The following is a 19,771-nucleotide window of genomic DNA, read 5'->3' as shown; positions in this document are numbered from 1 at the left end:
TTGCATAATGCATGTTTAATTAAATGAAAATTTGATTAAATATCCGAAATTTGTAATCGTTATGTTTTTTTAAAATATTCCTTCATTATAAAGCTCTGTAGAAGAATATTTTAAAGTTTTGTTTTGTTTAAAACGCTGATCAGATAACCATTATTCAGTATGTTAATTTAATTTTATATAATATACAGTTTCCGGACATTTCAATTCATACAACATTCCATCCGGCCCGTTTATATTATTAGATGCAACGGGTGATATAAATAGATATAATCACCGACTCCGCGCATTAACTCTTTTATCCTTCCGCCTCTAGATTTTGAATATTTACCAAAACCTAGCAGAAAATAAAAACAAAAACCCTCTCTTTTTCATTCTAGAGCAACAAATCAACAAAAATTGACATGCCAAATGAGGAGAAAAGAACGAATAGTTATAAATAGACGAAATACAAATCGTAGTACCGAGATAAGGGAGGTAACTGTGAACAGTCTACAAGAACACGAAAGTAACTAAAATGGAGTGTGCATCATGTCCCCCGAGAAAGTTACCAGAAGGGAAGAAGTATCATGTCTCCGTATTATACAATCACCATGAAGGACCAGCAAGTAAACGTGATGAGGATCAGATTAATTCTTACAACTTCGTGAAATTACTTGAACAGATGTTAAATGGCTTGCCATTTACGAAATTGAATTATTTCGATAATTTGTTACCCGGAAGAAATATGTTCGCCAATCCCTTAACGATGATAAAGGATTCGGAACGTGTGGTTATGGTTTTAACTGAAGGGTACATGGAAAACGCCTTCAATACCTTTGCACAACAAAACAACGTAATGGCAGCAGTGAAAGAAGGTGTACTCAATTCTGCTATTCTGCCCGTTTCCTTAGGTCTTTCCAAGAAAGAGGACATAAAACGAGAACTAGGATTAGACACCGCAAATGTTTTGTTTTTTGAGGCCGACTGGAAAAATGATAAAGAATCCTGGAGGATGTTAAAAAAAGCGTTCGTCCAAAACACGTCATTCTCAACAATTCGCCGCTCAGGTAACAGCTTTTCTTATATCACTTGTCACTGTAATGCGTTCGAAAATATTTTAACATCAAACTTATACCAATCAATGTGTTGCAGAAACTCCCTTCTCCTTGAATTGTGGAATAATTATGTTGTTTCAACGACACAACTACACATATATTTAAATCGTTTAATGACACATATCTAAAATTTAAATTGTTTAATAAAACCCTAAAAAACTAGCAGTAATTAGTTGACTCCGTCTTCTGGTTGATGAAATAGCTTTTCGTACTGTAAATTGTCATCGGTATCCCTATTTTAGAGATAATTCCATAGCTATCAAATTAAACTGCGGAAAGAGATTGGTGCCTTTTTTATACCGTACGTTTTTACCTTCTAACATGACTGGTCATTTGACAGTATGAAAATGATATCTTCTCAGCCGACTTAGTAAATGTTAATAGCCTTTCAAAAGAGATCAACTGCACTTACATAGTTTGCACATCTCCACAATATTATTTGCCAGGAATAGGAAATGATACTCAAATACACGGCGAGCCCCACTCACTATATTGGCGGAATCACCCGTTAAATAAAGAAACATTATAATAAAATTCAGAGTTGCAATAACCAATGTGATGTAGTACAAAGGATTTTATTTTGGCAGCAAAAACATTAGGGCGAGTAAATCTAAATTCGAAATTTGAACCAATGTACGTTATTCCCAACTGGACCTGCTAATGGACGATTAATCGCACTTGGGATCATGTTGAAGGTTAACGACCATTGTAGATTCTCTTCTTGTGTAAAACTTTTTTTTATTACAAATGGATGAAAACGGATCAGGGAACAGTAATAACCATTAATACCCAATTCCCTGTCAGGCTCGGCAAACTTAAGTCACAGGGCTGATGGCCCCGGTGTTATCTTCTACCCAGTCGCCGTCGGATTCTGAAATCCAGACTCAACCCATCGCTCCATCTACATGTATATGGTTATATAAAATAAATTTGAGGAATTCATAAAGCCAAAATATTTTGTTGTAATTGCTCTTAATCGGTTAATCGGTGTTAATGCATTTTACAGTAAACTACCAACAACATTGGTCTTTCCATAGCTAAATACAATAAATGATATTAGTTTGATGATGATGGCGATAATGATTTTATTAATATTTATAGTTCAAGACACCAATCAAGCGAATGCAGAAGATCTCGAAACAGATTATCCTTCTCTTTCTGGTTCTACGGACAGAACAATCAAATCAGGTAAGTTTAAATAGGGGGCTAGCATCTTGCTATGAGTTGATGTGACATGACTTCGTTAGGGTCTATTAAAGCTTTGTGTTATGGCCTACGCTCCTATGGGAAATCTTAACTATCACAGTAAATGCAAGATTGGGAATTACTGAATTAGAATACCAGGGCCCTGTTTCTCGAAATCTTAACTAAAGATAAAATCCGAACTTTAGTAGATACTTCAATTTTGATTGGCTAAGCACTAAAGTAAATCTAATATCCAATCAAATTACTAAATACTAAAATTTGGATTTTATCTTACTTAAAATTTCGTGAAACAAGCCCCTGGTACCAATGCGCTAATATCTTTACCCATATCTTGTATGTTAGGTATTAGAATAATTATTTGCCAGTTCTCATATTTCTTTATTCAATTCATGTACACTGAAAAAACCCTTGTGTTGGATCTCAACACAAGAACTTGTGTTAAAAATATTTAACACATGTTTGTGTTGTATTGCATTGCAATGACACAAGTTTGTGTTCTTTTCAATGTCTTAACACAAACTTGTGTACATTTATAAAATCTTATGTGGTTTTTTCCCCATATAATTAATTACGTCGACATTAAAGATAACATTTATTATGTTCCTTTATCACATTTTATTTATTGAGAAAATCTGAATGGGATTGGGGAACTGGATTAGGGATCTGGCCTAGCCTATATGTAAAACCACTCTTCCTGAATTTGAATGTCGAGTAATTCACTTGATTTTTAATATTTCTAATTATCTAAAAGGATATTATATTAATTATTACAAACATTAAGTAGAAATCGCAATGTATGTATCGTGCGATGCATTTAATATCTCTTTTAAAACAACGTATTTTATAACAGTATACTGATATAAGAGATCAAAGTTTTAGTCAATTATTATCTAAATATAAACTATTTATTTAATTAGATATAATAAAAGATTATTCTGATTCTACTCTTTGTTTATTTTCACATCTTGTCTCAGACAATATACAGAGACAGGTTATTACAATGTCTGCATTTGGAAGTGTCTGATTGATATCGCCCCAATAAACTTGACACATCAAAGACAATAACAATTGTGTTATATCTACGTTTTAAAAAAATGTTTGAATGGGCGTGGAAATAGTCGAGTTAATCTTTTTATTTAATTTAATTGGTTCATTAATCGAAATTGGAAATTTATTCTTACCTGTAAATGACCAATTAAAATGAATTACTCTTAAAACAAAGAAAGAAATATTTATTGAAGTAATTTTGCGGTATTAAACCCTGTGGTACTGCAAATGTTAATTGTATTATTAAGCATTAGTATCGAAAAAAAGTGATATTGTTGTGAAAAAAGTTTGTTCAGAAAATAAGAACATCAGGTTTGTGATTTTGGTATTTTTTAATACAATGTATTTATAACGCAAATTTTTCGTTTCGGTTAAAACAAAATATACGTCCATTTTAATTGGCCGAAGGATGTGTGACTAATAGAAATATGGCGGGCGGACAAACTGACCAAACAGTATATTTCGAGGTATTTGAGGTAAGCTAATTTAATATTATATCATAACTGCATGTGCATAATTGTGTTCTGTTTGATTAAATATTGAAAAAATCATTCTTAGGATACAACCTCGACACCAGTCCGCCCTGAATTGCAATGTTTGTTTTGTGTTCTGGGCGCCATTTTGAATATAATACAATCCAGCGATAGTATAGTCTAATTCCTTTAAAAGGGAATCCGAATTTGTTAATTTTCTGCAATATCACTTCGGTGGAAGCGGACGTTAAATAAAGCTATTTTACGTACAAAGACCTACAATAAAATCCAGGTGGATTGGGAAAAATATTCATGTATTTTCTTGATGAAGAGTAGCTATTTCAATTTGTAAATGCCCAGTCATCTTAGACAAATAATAATTCCAACTTCAAATCAGTTGTATTTATTCAAATCATACTATGAATAATTGTATTTTTCCACTTGCATAATAATAAAAACTTGACTTTTATTATTTTATTTCTTCAGGCCAAGAGCATGGAAAATTGGTAATTGCCTTGTATCACTGCTAACTATAAATCACAGGGAGCCTTGGGCAGAAATGATAATATGGTTCTCAGATATGTTACTGTGTACAGACTGAACAGAAAATATTTATACACTTGCTATTACAGTACTGGCCAAATTAATAGCAATTTTTTCTAAAAACGTTGCAGAAGTAACTCACTAAAATTGAAGTATGAATAAAATCATACACCGTGAATATATTGAACTGAATATTCTTACACATAACCATAGGCGTACGGGGAAATTTTTGACTGGGGGGCGGTGGTGGTTGGTGCCCCAAAAATGTAGTTAGGTTCTTAGTATGTTACATAATAATAATAAATTCGCTGTTTAATTGGACACATTCAAGAACACAATATTTTTTTTATACAACTTTTACAAAGTACAATTGTGTGCCCAAATTTTCCCAGCATTTGGTTCCCAAAATGGGGGGGGGGGGGCGCCGCCCCCAGCCCCCCCCCCATCTCGTACGCCTATGCACATAACCATATTGACATCTACTTCACATTGCATGGTTGGTCGACGCAACGCCGTGTATAGATAAAGTTGCGACAACTGTGAAGCCAGAAATTTCATATGACGTCATGCAAACTTATTATCTATTTATATGACCTATTATATTGTTGGATGTCATAGATTTCAGCGAATAAGTGTATATAGGACATAAAACATACATTTTTAAACGAAAAGTATAGCTGAACATACTATTATTAGTATTATACAACAAGAAGCGCACATTATTGTTATATAGCCTTATTCTATAAGAAAAATCAAAATAAAAGATACACTAGATAAAAGTACTCTTAAACCAGGGGCGGATCTAGGAATTTTGAAAAGGGGGGGGGGGCTGCAAAATGAAGGCATTGACCGCGGAGACGGGGCTTGCCGCTGAGGGGGGGGGGGGGGTCCCTAAGAAAATTATCCGTCATTTCCTTACATCTGTAGCCATTCCAAGACTGGTGTGTTTGAGTCGATGGTTCGAGTCATTTGGGATCCCTACAACGGGTTGGGAACTGACATATTTGAATCTGAGAAAAGGCACTTTCAGCCGTAAAAAAGGGCACTGTTGAAAATTAGGGAGGGGGGGGGCGCCCCTCGCGCCCCCCATTGAATCCGCCTCTGATTAAACATATTTAACTTGCATTCGCTTTTAAAGGAGCTAAATCGCTAATATTTGGGAACTAGAAATTGTCACAAATGGGTCGCACTAACCTTGATGTTCACAAATACTTAAGACGATATGAACATCAACTAAAAAGATATGTAATGTGATTCAGCTGCAAGGTGATATATGCATATATGCAGCATAGATAATTAAAACTTCTATTCAAGTTAAACCAACTGTATCTATTTATGTCTTACGTCGAGCTGAATACATTTTATGATTTATTGTCATTAAAACATCTATTGGTGGTTAACAGTGTGTAACTAAAAGCTAAAATTGGATCTTATTATTGCCAATGATATAATGTACCTTGAATTTTTCATCACGAAGTCTATCGCATCCAGATATTTAAAGCGCGTTTACAATATATTCATTTTTTTGTATCGTAAAATTCATCTTCATTTGACGAACTACACCCAAACTACAGTCAGCGTAAACACGGTTTGGAGACTGTATCTGAACTACAGGGTACATCGAACTACAGTGTACATCATGCTTAAGAGACACTATCTAATATCCAACAGGAAAAATGACGATTAATTTAATATCCGCCAATTGGTGTTGCTGCTATTTTGTATTTTCAAAATTTATCTTCAAATTCAGAGACATCGAAAACCATATAAAGGACATTGCAAAAGTCATATCTTACGTATCTTAAGAGATGCCCTTTTAGTCTACCAAATTTATGTTTTTTTTGTTAAATTGCCTTATACATGTATTACCAAATTCGGTAGCCCTTTTAAAAGAAATGCCCGGCACCACATGGAAAATACATTTCTTTAATTGATGTTTGTCAAATTCGATTTCCGCACATTTCGCGTACATAACCACGATATAATGGTCGAATATTACGTACATCAGATAAACTATTTTTAAAGCCCAAAACTATTCAACTAGTCTCTTTTAGTTATCAAGCACCTGTTTTATGGGATAATCTACCATTTAGTTTAAGATCTTGTACATCTCTATATTCTTTTAAAAAAACAACTTAAATCACATTTATTTAATGAGGCTTTTAACTGACTCTGTATACAATTGTTAACATGTCCATAATCTTGTTGTTTATTTATGATTACATTGTCACTTTGTAAAGTGCCCCTGAACATGTTTTATGAAAGGGCGCGCTATAAATATGCTGTAATAATAATAATAATAATAATATTACCAAATTTGGCGGCCATTATGAAAGAAACGCCCGGCACCATATAACAAATACTTCTTTTTTTTTAATTTGACGTTTGTCAAATTCGATTTTTCGGCACATTTCGCTTGCATAACCACTCTGTGTTTGAGGAATTTAAAAAGAAATCATTTATAATCCAACGAGTATATAGTAAAACACACTGATTACGAGATATCGCTCTCAGAAAATTCCCCGATTTTGGGTATGATTTTGTTTGATATATTTATCACTGAACCAAACTGCATTGGTTTCTTTTGCATTTTTTTTTAGGGTAAAACGTTATATTATCCCTCAACGCCTAATACTGCAAGAAAAAAACAAATTTTGGTATGTAAACCTGTATGAAGCCATGACGTCATAGCATTTATGGCGTCATAATTGGGACCCAAAATGGCGCCTGGAAATGAGTTGTCGTAACTTTCCCACAGTCTACTCACTCATGTGCTCATCGTTGTATACCAACTATCGTTGAAAAAATCAATTTACGTCGATTTTTGAACATTTTAAAAGCCGTAGTTCGATTCGGCGCCCAAGAAAAGATATAAATCTACACCAAAAACATGGCAATCAATCAAGTTGAAGCGTTTTGGCGTAAAACATCTGTTTAGGCGAGATGACGTGTTTTTGGTGTACATGAGTAAGCAATAATGCTACCTGACTAAAATACCCCCCCCCCCTCTTGCATTCGCATGTAGTCATACATATGAGTCTCAAAATAATATAATATATTGTTAAATTATGCTCTTTTCAACTATATACCCATGACTGGTGTACCAAGTTAAATCCACATCAAAACCCCATTTGTCGATAAGTGTATTTATAATAATCACTTGAACATCCTTGGAGAATTATATCTATTTAGTGAATATTAATACCAAAGAAAGAAAACAACTCTAAATTCTGAATATAAAGTCATCAAATTCTTTTACAGATCTTATTGTGGAAACCCAAAAGTTATATGTCACCATTGCCTTTTTAATCACATTTTTGTTTTTAATGTCAAATACCAAACCATCTCTAATATTGTTACAGTTTTCTGTATATATTGATCTCATTATTCTTGTATTACTGTATTAGCTTGATAACGTTGAGAGAATACTCTTCGAAACGTCGCCCAAATAAATAAGTAGCTGTTTTTCCATAAGTATGTGTTTTTTGTGTATTGCTCTACCCAGTTACTAAATGCCTCTTAAAGATTATCATCTCTAATATTGTTTCATTATATAGAATGCAGTGTAATCCTAAACACTAAAGATTTGGCCTGAAAATTTGAAATAATATAGAGGGATCATCAATAATTAATAGTAACATTCGATAATTATAAAAATGTATTATTGTAGGATGAAATCAACCTTTATTTTTAAACATTTAGTGAACATTTCGAATGTTAATGCCTCTTTTATATAAAATGGTTTTATTAATTAATCAATTTTTGTTTTACAAATTTTTAATTTTCTCCATTTTGTTTGATTTTTATGCTATATTTATTTTATCTATCTATAATTATTTGCCTGTGCTTTATCTATTAGTTCCCATTTATATACTGTAGAAAATTTTGAATTCCTAATCTGTTAAAGGGACTAATTTTTCTTAAAAGTATTTCAATTTAGTGCATTATTAATGTCTTTAGTGCTTGGTTTGGTTGATATTAAATTTAGATATATTTAAAATGTATGTTTTGGGACCATGGGGTAGGGATATTGTGAACATATATATTATATTCTCAGTTCTTTTTAAGGTTAATTGTAAAAAAAAATTAAATAGCTTTTTTTGAGGGGTGGGGGGATATTGTTATTATTGAACACAATTTTATTAGTATTGAAATTAACTTTATTTTTCAATTTAAATAGCTACTTTTTATTTAATAATTGGGAATGGGGGGTGGGTATTTTTTCATTGTATAACACAATTTTATTAGTATTGGAATTAACTTTGTTTATTAACCTTCAAGATGTCTGTATTGGTATTAATTAGGCATTAATTTATTTTTTCATATCATTTATTGAATAAATAATAATTTAACAAACAAAATTATTATGTCATTTATCAATAATTAGAGTTTAAACAGAACTTATGGAAGGGGTTGCATTCGAAAGGTTGTTATACTGGATATAAATTGGTAAAATACAACACAAGTTTTTGTTATACACAAGTTTGTACGAAACAACACGAGTTTCAGAAATTTCAACACAAGTTTCAGAAATTTCAACACAAGTTTCAGAAATTTCAACACAAGTTTCAGAAATTTCAACACAAACAAGTTTCAGAAATTTCAACACAAATAATGTGTAGATTTTCACATAAGTTTTGTGTTGTTTCAACTTTAACACAAGTTTTGTGTTGTTTCAACATTTAACACAAGTTTTGTGTTGTTTCAACATTTAACACAAGTTTTGTGTTGTTTCAACATTTAACACAAGATTGTGTTGTTAAATAGAGACACCTAACTTGTGTTGAAAATAACACAAGTTTGTGTTGTTTCAACACAAGTTTTTTTTCAGTGTATTCTCTTTTATCTATTTATAAGAAATTTTAACTCCACGTTAACCAGGCAATTGGTAGGTGAAATTCTATATTGGGCAGTTGGACACGCATCCATCCGGAACAAAAAGGTCCGCATAGTACACTACATTAGTCCAGTTGATGCAGAAACAGTAAAATGTTACACCCCATATTTTCATTTCATTTTTGATCACTCCGGCATCTTTGCCCATTTATAATCTCCTTTTTATTCCAGGTTTTCGCAAGATTATGGATATCATTGTTTTTCTACCACAGTTTCTGGACCCAGGACAATATGTTTAAATATGATATCTACCTACCATATCCGTCTATTTGTTATAAATATGTTATATATACCTACCATCTCCGTCTATTGGTAAACGGTCTCAAATAAATGGCGGCCAATGTACATCATACTTTTTATTGTATGGAAACTGAAACCTTGCATTACTTCGTTTAAGTATTACATAATTTCATGTAGTTGCAAGCATCTTTCCTCTCGAACAAACCAGTTTTGTTTTTGCAATGATTTATAATAAACATATAAAGGAATCACAGTTTAATATTGTTGTTTTATATAGAACCTAACCGTGATGTTGGCAGTAAATAAAACGTTTTTGGTATTGGTTTAACGACCACTCGTCACAAACTAGGTCATTTCGGGACTAACATTTGGTTCAAATTTATTATAATAATTCTCTTGTGTGTAGGGGGTCTTTAGCAATGTGGGGGAGGAGGTTGAACAGTCGAACCTTCTCCTTGTCACGTACAAGCGGTGAATCTAAACTACGCCAGTTGACTCAATGACGGTCATTGTGATTTAAAATCAAGGTTATAAACTTTTTGACATATCATTCCCCTCCCCCAGCAATTTGAATATTGACCCATGTAACTCAAAATAGATGACCGAAGAAAGTCGCACGAGACAACCCGGTCGTAATGGAGCGAATAAATAATATTGTAAGCAAATGTTTCTTCGGAGTCCCAGTTCCTCTTCCCTTCTGTGAGAGAATCTAACATACATTGATAAGCTAAACTACAATGTATGTTATTTTTATACGCCCACATTTTCATGTGGACGTATTATGCCGTCGCCCCTGTCCGTCCGTCCACAATTGTTTGTGGACTCTCTACAGGTCACAATTCTTATCCGGTTTTGACGAAACTTGAAATATAGATTTATCCCCAAAAGATCTCGGCTGCTTTCGATATTGGCATGTATTGGATCGAAACTTCATGGATTATGGCCCCTGATTGTACGAAAAATCACGTTTTTAGCTTGTAGACCCTATAGAGGTCACAATTTTTATCCGATTTTTTTGAAACTTGAAATGTAAGTTTATAACCCAAAGATCTCGGTTCCTTTCGATATTCGCGCATATCGGACCGTAACTTCCTGAATTATGGGCCCTGATTGTACGAAAAATCGCGTTTTTACCTTGTGAACCCTATAGAGGTCATAATTTTTATCCGATTTAAAAAATCGTATTATTATATCACCGTTACACCCTAAGGACGGCTGAGTTCGAATTTCGTGAAAATCGGCCCAAAATTTACAGACAAAATGGCCGCCGTTCGTTCTCAAATAGCGTAAAAATATGGTATATCAGGGTTGTGGACCCTATAGAGGTCACAATTTTTATCCGATTTTGTTGAAACCTGAAATGTAAGTTTATAACCCAAAGATCTCGGTTCCTTTTGATATTTGCGCATATCGGACCGTAACTACCTGAATTATGGCCCCTGATTGTACGAAAATACGCGTTTTTAGCTTGTGGACCCTATAGAGGTCATAATTTTTATCCAATTTAAAAAAACGTATTATTATATCACCGTTAAACCCTAAGGACGGCTGAGTTCGAATTTCGTGAAAATCGGCCCAAAACTGACAGACAAAATGGTCGCCCTTCGTTCTCAAATAGCGTAAAAATATGGTATATCAAGGTTGTAGACCCTATGGAGGTCACAATTTTAATTCGATTTTGTTGAAACTTAAATGTAAGTTTATAACCTAAAGATCTTGGTTCCTTTCGATATTCGCGCATATCGGACCGTAACTTCCTGAATTATGGCTCCTGATTGTATGAAAAATCACATTTTTAGTTTGTGGACCCTATAGAGGTCATAATTTTTATCAGATTTAAAAAAACGTATTATTATATCACCGTTACACCCTAAGGACAGTTGAGTTCGAATTTCGTGAAAATCGGCCCAAAACTGACAGATAAAATGGCCACCCTTCGTTCTCAAATAGCGTAAAAATAGGGTATATCAAAGTTGTTGACCCTATAGAAGTCACAATTTTTATCCGATTTTGTTGAAACTTGAAATGTAAGTTTATAACACAAAGATCTCGGTTCTTTTCGATATTTGCGCATATCGAATTGTAATTTCCTGAATTATGGCCCTTGATTGTAGGAAAAATCACTTTCTTCTTAGCTTGTTCTCTATCCATCTCTCGAAAATGAGGGCGTATCGTGCCTGGCAGCCGCTGGTTTCTATTGGAAAACGAAGGTAACAAAGGGACTAGTTAATTGGTAGACGAAGGTAACTAAGGGACCGGTTAATTGATCAACGCAATAATTCGTTACCCTGTTGTAATACGTCCATTAAGAGTTGCATATTATATTATTAAAAGATGAAACCAAAATGTTACGCTTTACTCTAGCTCGAAAAGCAGACGAACTTTTAATATCTGCACGCGATATTATCGAAAACGAGGCGTCAAGGAATGTGACACATATGTATAGTTAACCATTGTGATATAATACAACCGGTGTTATTGGTGACAATTTCAAAACTGTAACACAACAGGCGTGTAGGATAAATCGGAACTAATCCATGGGATCAGATGACCGCCAGCTGGAGTCTATTGCCGTCCTAATCTCCCTGCCCGTCCTTAAAACTCTTGCTACATTTGAAGCAGCTTGTGATACTTTAATGCAAAATGGCCTAATACAAGGGGACGCAACTCTCAGAACAGAAAACGAAACAGTGAGTAAAAATGGACAGGGTTATTTCAAAGACGAAATTAAGCGGAAAGAAGTATCATTATTGTGTTCTGTACAACTATGTTGATGGTCCAGCAAGTCATAGAGATAATGACCAAAAATTGTCTAGAGCTTTTCTAGCGAAAATGGAAGATGAACTAACTGGGTGTGGCTTTACCGATGGGTATTATTTTGAGAAAATTCTTCCAGGAAGTAATCTATTTGAAGTGTATTCAGCTACGTTTATCGAACCATGCGAGAAAGTAGTGGTCATTTTAACTAAAGGCTTCAGAGATAATTGTTGGCATAAATACACCCAGCAAACATCGTTTATGAAACTGATCAATGGCGGTAAAACTGCCACCTTTCTGCCTATTGTTATAGGTGAAAAACGGGAGCATATACCTAGAGATCTAGGGCTAGATATGGAACAGATATTATTTTTTGAGGAAAAATGGGAAGATGATGAAGATAATTGGTGTCGGTTAAAATACTGTTTTCTTGAAAACAAATCAATTCCAGCTTTGTTTGAAAGATCAAAATCCATTATTCCAGGTAGGTCCTACACAGAGAACAACACCACTCATACATAAACAGAGAAAATAGATAATTGGAGTTTAACGTCCTCTCGACACAAACTAGGTCACATCGGGACCAACATATGGTTCAATGTTATTTCAATAATCCGTTTGCACACAGGGGTCTCTAGCAGTGAGACGACCCAGGAAATAATTTGTATCCAGATATACATCCATCCCATTTATTCTTTTTATTAATATAAAAAAAAATTGCAGAAGAAAAAAATGGTTAATATTTTGAGCTAATTAACTCGCACAGATGTCATGCATGTGATTGTACCGGCCTAGCGAATATTCACTTCCGATCAGTTTGGTCACATACCAGCTTGGGATACAAACCATACCACGTGACTCAATAACAGACCTCATCCCACTCCCTCCCAACTGGTCCAAAATAATAATCGATAGGGTTCAAAGTATTCCAAAGTATATTAGTCTATTAGATACAAAGATCTTTTTTACCGTCTTCAGGAGCAGAACAGTAGGCGGTTAAACGCCATTTCATTTCATTTCCTTATACTGAATACAAGAAAGCAGCCTTGGCCTGGATGGTCATTTAGCCAGAATGGCAAACAACAGTTACGTTACAGCCATAAAAGGCGATGATGAATTTGAAAATACCTATAATCGTTCGAATGGGTGAAAATAACTGTCTTAGTCAATTGTACCATTCCACAACATATCATCACCTATGCTTGTAAGAAATTGCAAATCCTGGTAGTTTCCAAATTCCTTTAAAATTCCGTTTGTGTCCCATAATGCACTTAAACTGATAGGAGATTATAAGCATTATGTAAGATAAAGAGTTGGTCGTTCACTTTATAATGCAAAATGGATATATTGAAAGAATCGATCAAATTACTTTATTTTGGGCAAAGTTGTCACTGTAGTTTTGATCAGATGTGTACATGGGGTCGCGATCATTGTTGGGCGAAGTTGTCACTGTAGTTTTGCATGGGGTCGAGATGATGTTATCATTGATAGATGTTATAGCTACTTTATCCACTGGTTTCCTTTTAGATCTATATAATTGGACATTGGCTATACTTGGGGTAAGGTTAGTTGCCATTGGCAGACCAATCGTTTGTTGTATAATCGGATCACCAACCTCGTATATCCATAGCAGTAAATCTGTTCAAGTCAGAATAATCTGTTACAAGTCAGAATAATCTGTCATCATTACTCAGCTTCCAATCAGACCAAAGTCTAACAGTACTTGAATAATGCCCATGGATCTCGTTGCTTAATACCACATGTGCATTTTCCCTTTACAGCCCCCCTACTGGCGCTGTAAATACACCATTTGTCCCGATGAACACGACCACCCGTAGGATGGCGTGTTTAATTGCACAATTCGGGGTGGGGTGCATTCTGTAGATTTAGTTGTGTTGCCTAACGCACATTGTATTGTAGACTCTCTATATGTCAATTACATTTCAGTTGAAGAAACCCAAGACGTTAATAGCCTTGCTGAAGATGGTGTACCAGCTACGGGACAAGATCTACCCAACGTGAACAACCTTAGCATTGATGGTAGACCACTAAGTCATCCTAGCGGGGCTGCATGTGGATCTAAACAATCGAAAAGAATTTCCTGTCAAGGTGGAGCTACAGGGGGACTATCATGCAGATCACCTACAACCAAAGTTAATTCCAACCCCTCTGGTCCTAGAGTGGACCCAGTTGGTGCTGCTAGGAGTTTCACAGAACTTCCACTGAAACCACCAGATGATTCGGAAGAAGATCGCCCACCATCTACACCACAGACCATTGTAATTCCCGAATATGCACCTGATTCTATTCACATTAGTAAAGCTGCTCATCAAGAAAAAGGTCATACATCAGGGTCAGTTAAAGCAAATCCTGCTGAACAGAAGAAGTCTTCTTGTGAGTTTAACAATTGATTTAAAGTACTACTTGATAATGATTTGGTGACATGGCAATTGTCTTTAAACTAAGAATCGAATTTCAAATTTAATTTTTCCTTAATATTCTCTATTTTGTTTTTGTGAAATGTTTGAAGTTAGATGATTATATCATCTTTGGCTTTGTGTTGTGTTTTGACCACATGCCTTATCTCCCTTGAATGATACTTTCAACAGGGACGGTCACTTTGAACACCTCTTTGGATGCTCTTTTTCCATTTTAGTACCAAAATGACCTAGTTTGTGTTGAGTGGACGTTACCCCCCCCCTCTCTCTCTCTCTCTCTTTTCAATTGTATAATGTCCATTAATTCTGACGGCCTGGTTGGTATTTAACCCCCGCTTCTACAGTAAGTCACATCGAATACAACCAACGGCACAATTGGCACTATAACAAATAATTTTGTCGCCCTCATTTGGAAGAAAGTATGAAAGTGTTGAAATGAGTTTGTTCGTCACAATAAGTCTGCTTCTAATTGATGTATATTAATTTAGTACTGGCCATGCCTATGAATTCAATAATGACTTGGTCTAAACAGAGATTAGCTGTTTGATAGAGTCTTTAGACAATAACACCTAACAGCGGCAGAATTTGAGTGTAGATGTTCCTCAAGTGATTGTCTTGACCGATTCCCGTGGTCTAGATCATTAATGCTAGACCACTAGATCTACCTACGTGTACCGCGAAATTTTGAACGGCTCACTAAGAAAGCCAGCTATTTGACTTATGAAATTCGAAACGCTGCGATAAATTCATAGCTGCGTGTTTTCTTTATTTAGTATGTGTCTATGACTAGTCTGAGTCTACGGCTGTATGCCGTCTATGACTTGCCATGTTTTTGTTTTGCAAAAGTTCAAATATTTTTCATATATATTTTCCAAAGTTCAAATATTTTTCATATATATTTTGCAAAAGTTCAAATATTTTTCATATATATTTAGCCAGGTGTGCAGCTGTTTTTTCATGTGTTCCAAGATGTGCCGTTGGCAATAAAAGGTTGAGTACTACTGGTCTAGATACATGCAGATTAAGTTAGACTACATGAAATCCATGAAAGTATTTATACTACCCGAGAAGTGAAAAGTGAATACATCAAATCAAAAATCATGTTTGGCCGACCGACATGAATACCCCTATTTACATTTCGTTTATTTTTATTTCAGATTACAGAGACGTCTTGAATTTCATTTTGGGCAATGTGTGATGAAACTAAAAAACATAATTTTAGAATTAAGCTGATGCCTAAACAAAAACTTTGAAGGGGGAGGGGGGGGGGGGGTCCAAGAATTCTGATTCGTATATAAATACGATTAAATATACCGGTCTTGAACACAGTATTAAACCTGCTCAATGAAATGGCAGTAGTTATAGTTTACATTGTTTTATACCACGTTAAATATAGATTTTATAAGCTAAAGGTTTGTTAATCCATTCTTTATTCTTGTGTTCATTATCTGGTAATTCTAGCAACGATGTGATTTAACCTTTTTTACTCATTTAGCTCTGACCAAATTAGGTTTCGATCTCTCGTCAAAAGACGAAACGCCACTGCCTTGGCAATCTATTTGGGTGTGTCAAAACGACCAATAAAATATGAACAAATTTATGTAGTAGTCATATAATTAATGTCATCAAAAAATAAGGCATTGGAATTTATTTTATTATTATTTGTTTGTATTAGAAATAAAGCATGGACAGTGTCGATAGACATACAGGCGACAAATTAAACACCGAGAATATTGCCATTAAATGAATAATTTTGATTGGATAATTGAAAGATAGCATACAACCTGTCGACAACAGTTTTGTCATAAGTTGAAAAAAAGTGTAGGGTTTTCAGTTTCATGTTTCGAGGGAGCTCTGTGAGTAAGATGTTGGCTCGCTGACCTGGGGGGCCCTTGTTCGATCCTGTCTAGGCCCGTCTTCATTAGCCCTGTCGGAACAGAAAGGTGCGATATTAAAACCGATTTCAATTTCATTTTAAGGGGCTACTGTTGTAGTGGGGTGAATGTCGACCCAATTTTAATACATCGTGCTAATCCGCACAGTATTACTTAATTCAGTAAACTATATTTTAATGGATCTTAATCCACCTTAATTACCCACCCATTAATATCTATTTCATATTGTCTTATATATTTCTTTAATCACCTGTCTCCAGTATTGGGGGGTTGCATGGCCGAATGCTTAGCGTCAGTTAAGAGAGAACCTTCCTACAAACCTGTCATTCGGAGATCAACTTCAGATCTCATCCCCAGGGACCTGTATTTGGATATTTAGATATCCATATCGGAGCTTATTTACCATTAAACATACATTATCCAAGCGCTAAATCTGCCTATTATAGGTCTTTCTTTAGGTCTGAAATGTTATCTAAATTATTAATTACCGAACACAGTAAGTGCAGGGTTTGGAATACCATGTACCATGCCAGACTAATCATTTGCCAGATCTGGTATTGCTTTATACTATTCATGTGTTTCTCTATTATCTATAACTAGCAGAATGCCCGGCTTCGCTCGGGGGTCATAACCCCGAAACCGGAAGTGGTAGACTAACGCCACCTGGTCTATGTTACTCCACGGTCCGAGCTACCCCTATACCCCAAATTTCAGACTCGGGGCAGACCTAGTGTAGCCGCCAACCCCGGACAGACAAACGACAGTCACAAATATTAGTATAGATTAATCATTTGCAAGTTCTGGTATAGCCTTATTCAATTCATATATTCTCTTTAATCTATTAACAAGAAATTTTAACTCGACACTAACCAGTCAATTTCAAGAACAACATACAATAACCCTTGGTAGATAAAATTCTATGTTGGTCAGTCGGAAACGCATCCATCCGAAAGAAAAACGCCCGAATAACACAGCATGGGGTAAGCCAAGTGATGCAGAAAAGTAGGACGTCAATTTTTGCATTCGCACATCAAACCACGTGAACGCTCAGTCATCTTAACTTATTTGTAATCTCCTTTTTATTCTAGGTTTAAGCAAGTTTGTGGATTTTATTGTTTTTCTACCACAGTTTCTGGACCCAGGACAATATGTTTAAATATTTCATATATAACCATCTCCATTTACTAGTTTTTGGACCCAGGACAACATATTTAAATATTTCATATAGCTAAATTTCAACCTTCTCAAGCAAATGGCGACAAATGTATATCATATTTGTTATTGCATGGAAACTGAACCCTTTTTGTATTTCGTCGTAAACGTATCACATAATTTCATATAGTTTCACGGAAATGGGCAAAGACGATTTGCATCTATCTTTCCTCTCGAACAAACCAGTTTTATATAGCACCTTACCTTGATGTTGTCAGTTATAAAATGTTTTGATGCAGCATTTCTCTCGGGGCTTAAAGTTCACTTAACACAAACTACGTCATTTCAGGACTAACATATATTTCAATTTTATTTAGACAATTGTGCGTAGAGTTCTTTAGCAGTTGTAGGGGGGGGGGGCGTGTGACCTTGCTCTTTACGCGTAGAATCGAAAGCACGCTACTTGACTCAGTGACATACATTATGATTGATAAATGTGCGATATAAACACTTAGTTGACCATCCAACCGACCATTTTGAGTATGAACCCATGTCACCAGTAAAAGATGACCGAAGAAACCGCACGAGACAAAGCGGCCTTGATTGGGTGGGCGACGAAAGCCTGAAATTGTTTTGTATTTATTTTAGAGAAAATGTAATTAATAATAATTTAAGTGAATTCCTCTCTCATTTAGGTGTGAATAGAAACTCCAGTCCCACTTCCCTTGCCTTGCTACATGCAAACTAAAATATATGCTATTTTTATACGTCCACATTCATAATGTGAACGTATTATGCCGTCGCCCCTGTCTGTGTGTGTGTGTGTGTGTATGTATGTATGTGTGTGTGTGTGTGTGTGTGTGTGTGTGTCTGTGGTTCGCCTACAGGGCGCAATTCTTCATGGATTTTCTTCAAACTTGGTATACTTATTCCTTATACCCCAAGGAAGATCCCTATTGTTTTTGGTGCATGCCCGACCCCCCGGGGCAGAGCCACGCCCATTTCTAGTATTTGTTTGTTTGTCGTCTACAGGCCACATTTCTTAACTAATAATCTTGAAACTTTGCATACACATTCTTTGTACCCTAAGGAACATCCCTATCGTTTGGGGTGCATGCCCAACCCCCAGGGGCAGAGCCACGCCCATTTTCTTTTCGTGTGTCTTTGTGTCGCCTACAGGGCGCAATTCTTACTGGATTTTCTTCAAACTTGGTATACTTATTCCTTATACCCCAAGGAAGATCCCTATTGTTTTTGGTGCATGCCCGACCCCCAGGGGCAGAGCCACGCCCATTTCTAGTATTTGTTTGTTTGTCGTCTACAGGCCACATTTCTTAACTTATAATCTTGCATACACATTCTTTGTACCCTAAGGAACATCCCTATCGTTTGGGGTACATGCCCAACCCCCAGGGGCAGAGCCACGCCCATTTCCCATTTTCTTTTCGTGTGTCTTTGTGTCGCCTACAGGGCGCAATTCTTACTGGATTTTCTTCAAACTTGTTTTTGTATTTCTTTGTTTGTCATCTACAGGGCGCATTTCTTAACGTATCATAATGAAACGTTGCATACTTATTCTTTGTACACTAAGGAACATCCCTATCGTTTGGGATGCATACCCTACATCCAGGGACAGAGCCACGCCCACTTTCTTTTTGTGTGTCTGTGTGTCGCCTAAAGGTCACAATTCTTAAGTGATCATCTTGAAACTTTACACACTTATTCCTTATACCCTACACACTTATTCCTTATACCCTATGGATGATCCCTATTGTTTTTGGTGCATGCCCGATCCCCAGGGTCAGAGCCACGCCCATTTCTTGTATTTGTTTGTTTGTCGTCTACAGGCCGCATTTCTTAACGTATCATCTTTAAACTTTGCATACTTTTTCTTTGTACCCTAAGGAACACCCCTATCGTTTGGGGTGCATGTCCAACCCCCGAGGGGCATAGCCACGCCCATTTCCTTTTTGTGTGTCTGTGTGCCGCCTACAGGCCACAATTCTTAATTGATCGTCTTGAAAAAATTT

General features: G+C 35.5%; 1 protein-coding gene and 1 long non-coding RNA gene across 2 annotated transcripts; both read left to right on the top strand.

Moving 5' to 3' along the window:
- Window positions 1–473: 473 nt before the first annotated feature.
- Window positions 474–9,748, top strand: LOC126814716 (uncharacterized). The gene is made up of 3 exons (XR_007677718.2): window positions 474–1,046; window positions 2,196–2,282; window positions 9,431–9,748. It is a non-coding gene; the product is annotated as an uncharacterized LOC126814716 (long non-coding RNA).
- A 2,161-nt stretch (window positions 9,749–11,909) lies between these two features.
- LOC130010247 (uncharacterized) lies at window positions 11,910–16,388 on the top strand. The gene is made up of 3 exons (XM_050540059.2): window positions 11,910–12,740; window positions 14,204–14,650; window positions 15,852–16,388. Exons 1-3 carry the CDS (start codon window positions 12,200–12,202, stop codon window positions 15,890–15,892), a joined length of 1,029 nt encoding a protein of 342 aa, XP_050396016.1. The 5' UTR covers window positions 11,910–12,199; the 3' UTR covers window positions 15,893–16,388.
- The last annotated feature ends 3,383 nt before the right edge of the window (window positions 16,389–19,771 follow it).

Source organism: Patella vulgata, chromosome 3 (genome assembly GCF_932274485.2).
Source record: "Patella vulgata chromosome 3, xgPatVulg1.2, whole genome shotgun sequence".
Classification (NCBI taxonomy): domain Eukaryota; kingdom Metazoa; phylum Mollusca; class Gastropoda; family Patellidae; genus Patella; species Patella vulgata.
This window is presented reverse-complemented; position numbering and strand designations above follow the sequence as displayed.

Coding starts and splice junctions, on each gene's coding strand:
- LOC130010247 (XM_050540059.2), top strand. CDS start 12,200: ATGGACAGGGTTATTTCAAAGACGAAATTAAGCGGAAAGAAGTATCAT. Junction 12,741..14,203: donor ATCAAAATCCATTATTCCAG/GTAGGTCCTACA, acceptor ATTACATTTCAG/TTGAAGAAACCCAAGACGTT. Junction 14,651..15,851: donor TGAACAGAAGAAGTCTTCTT/GTGAGTTTAACA, acceptor TTTTTATTTCAG/ATTACAGAGACGTCTTGAAT.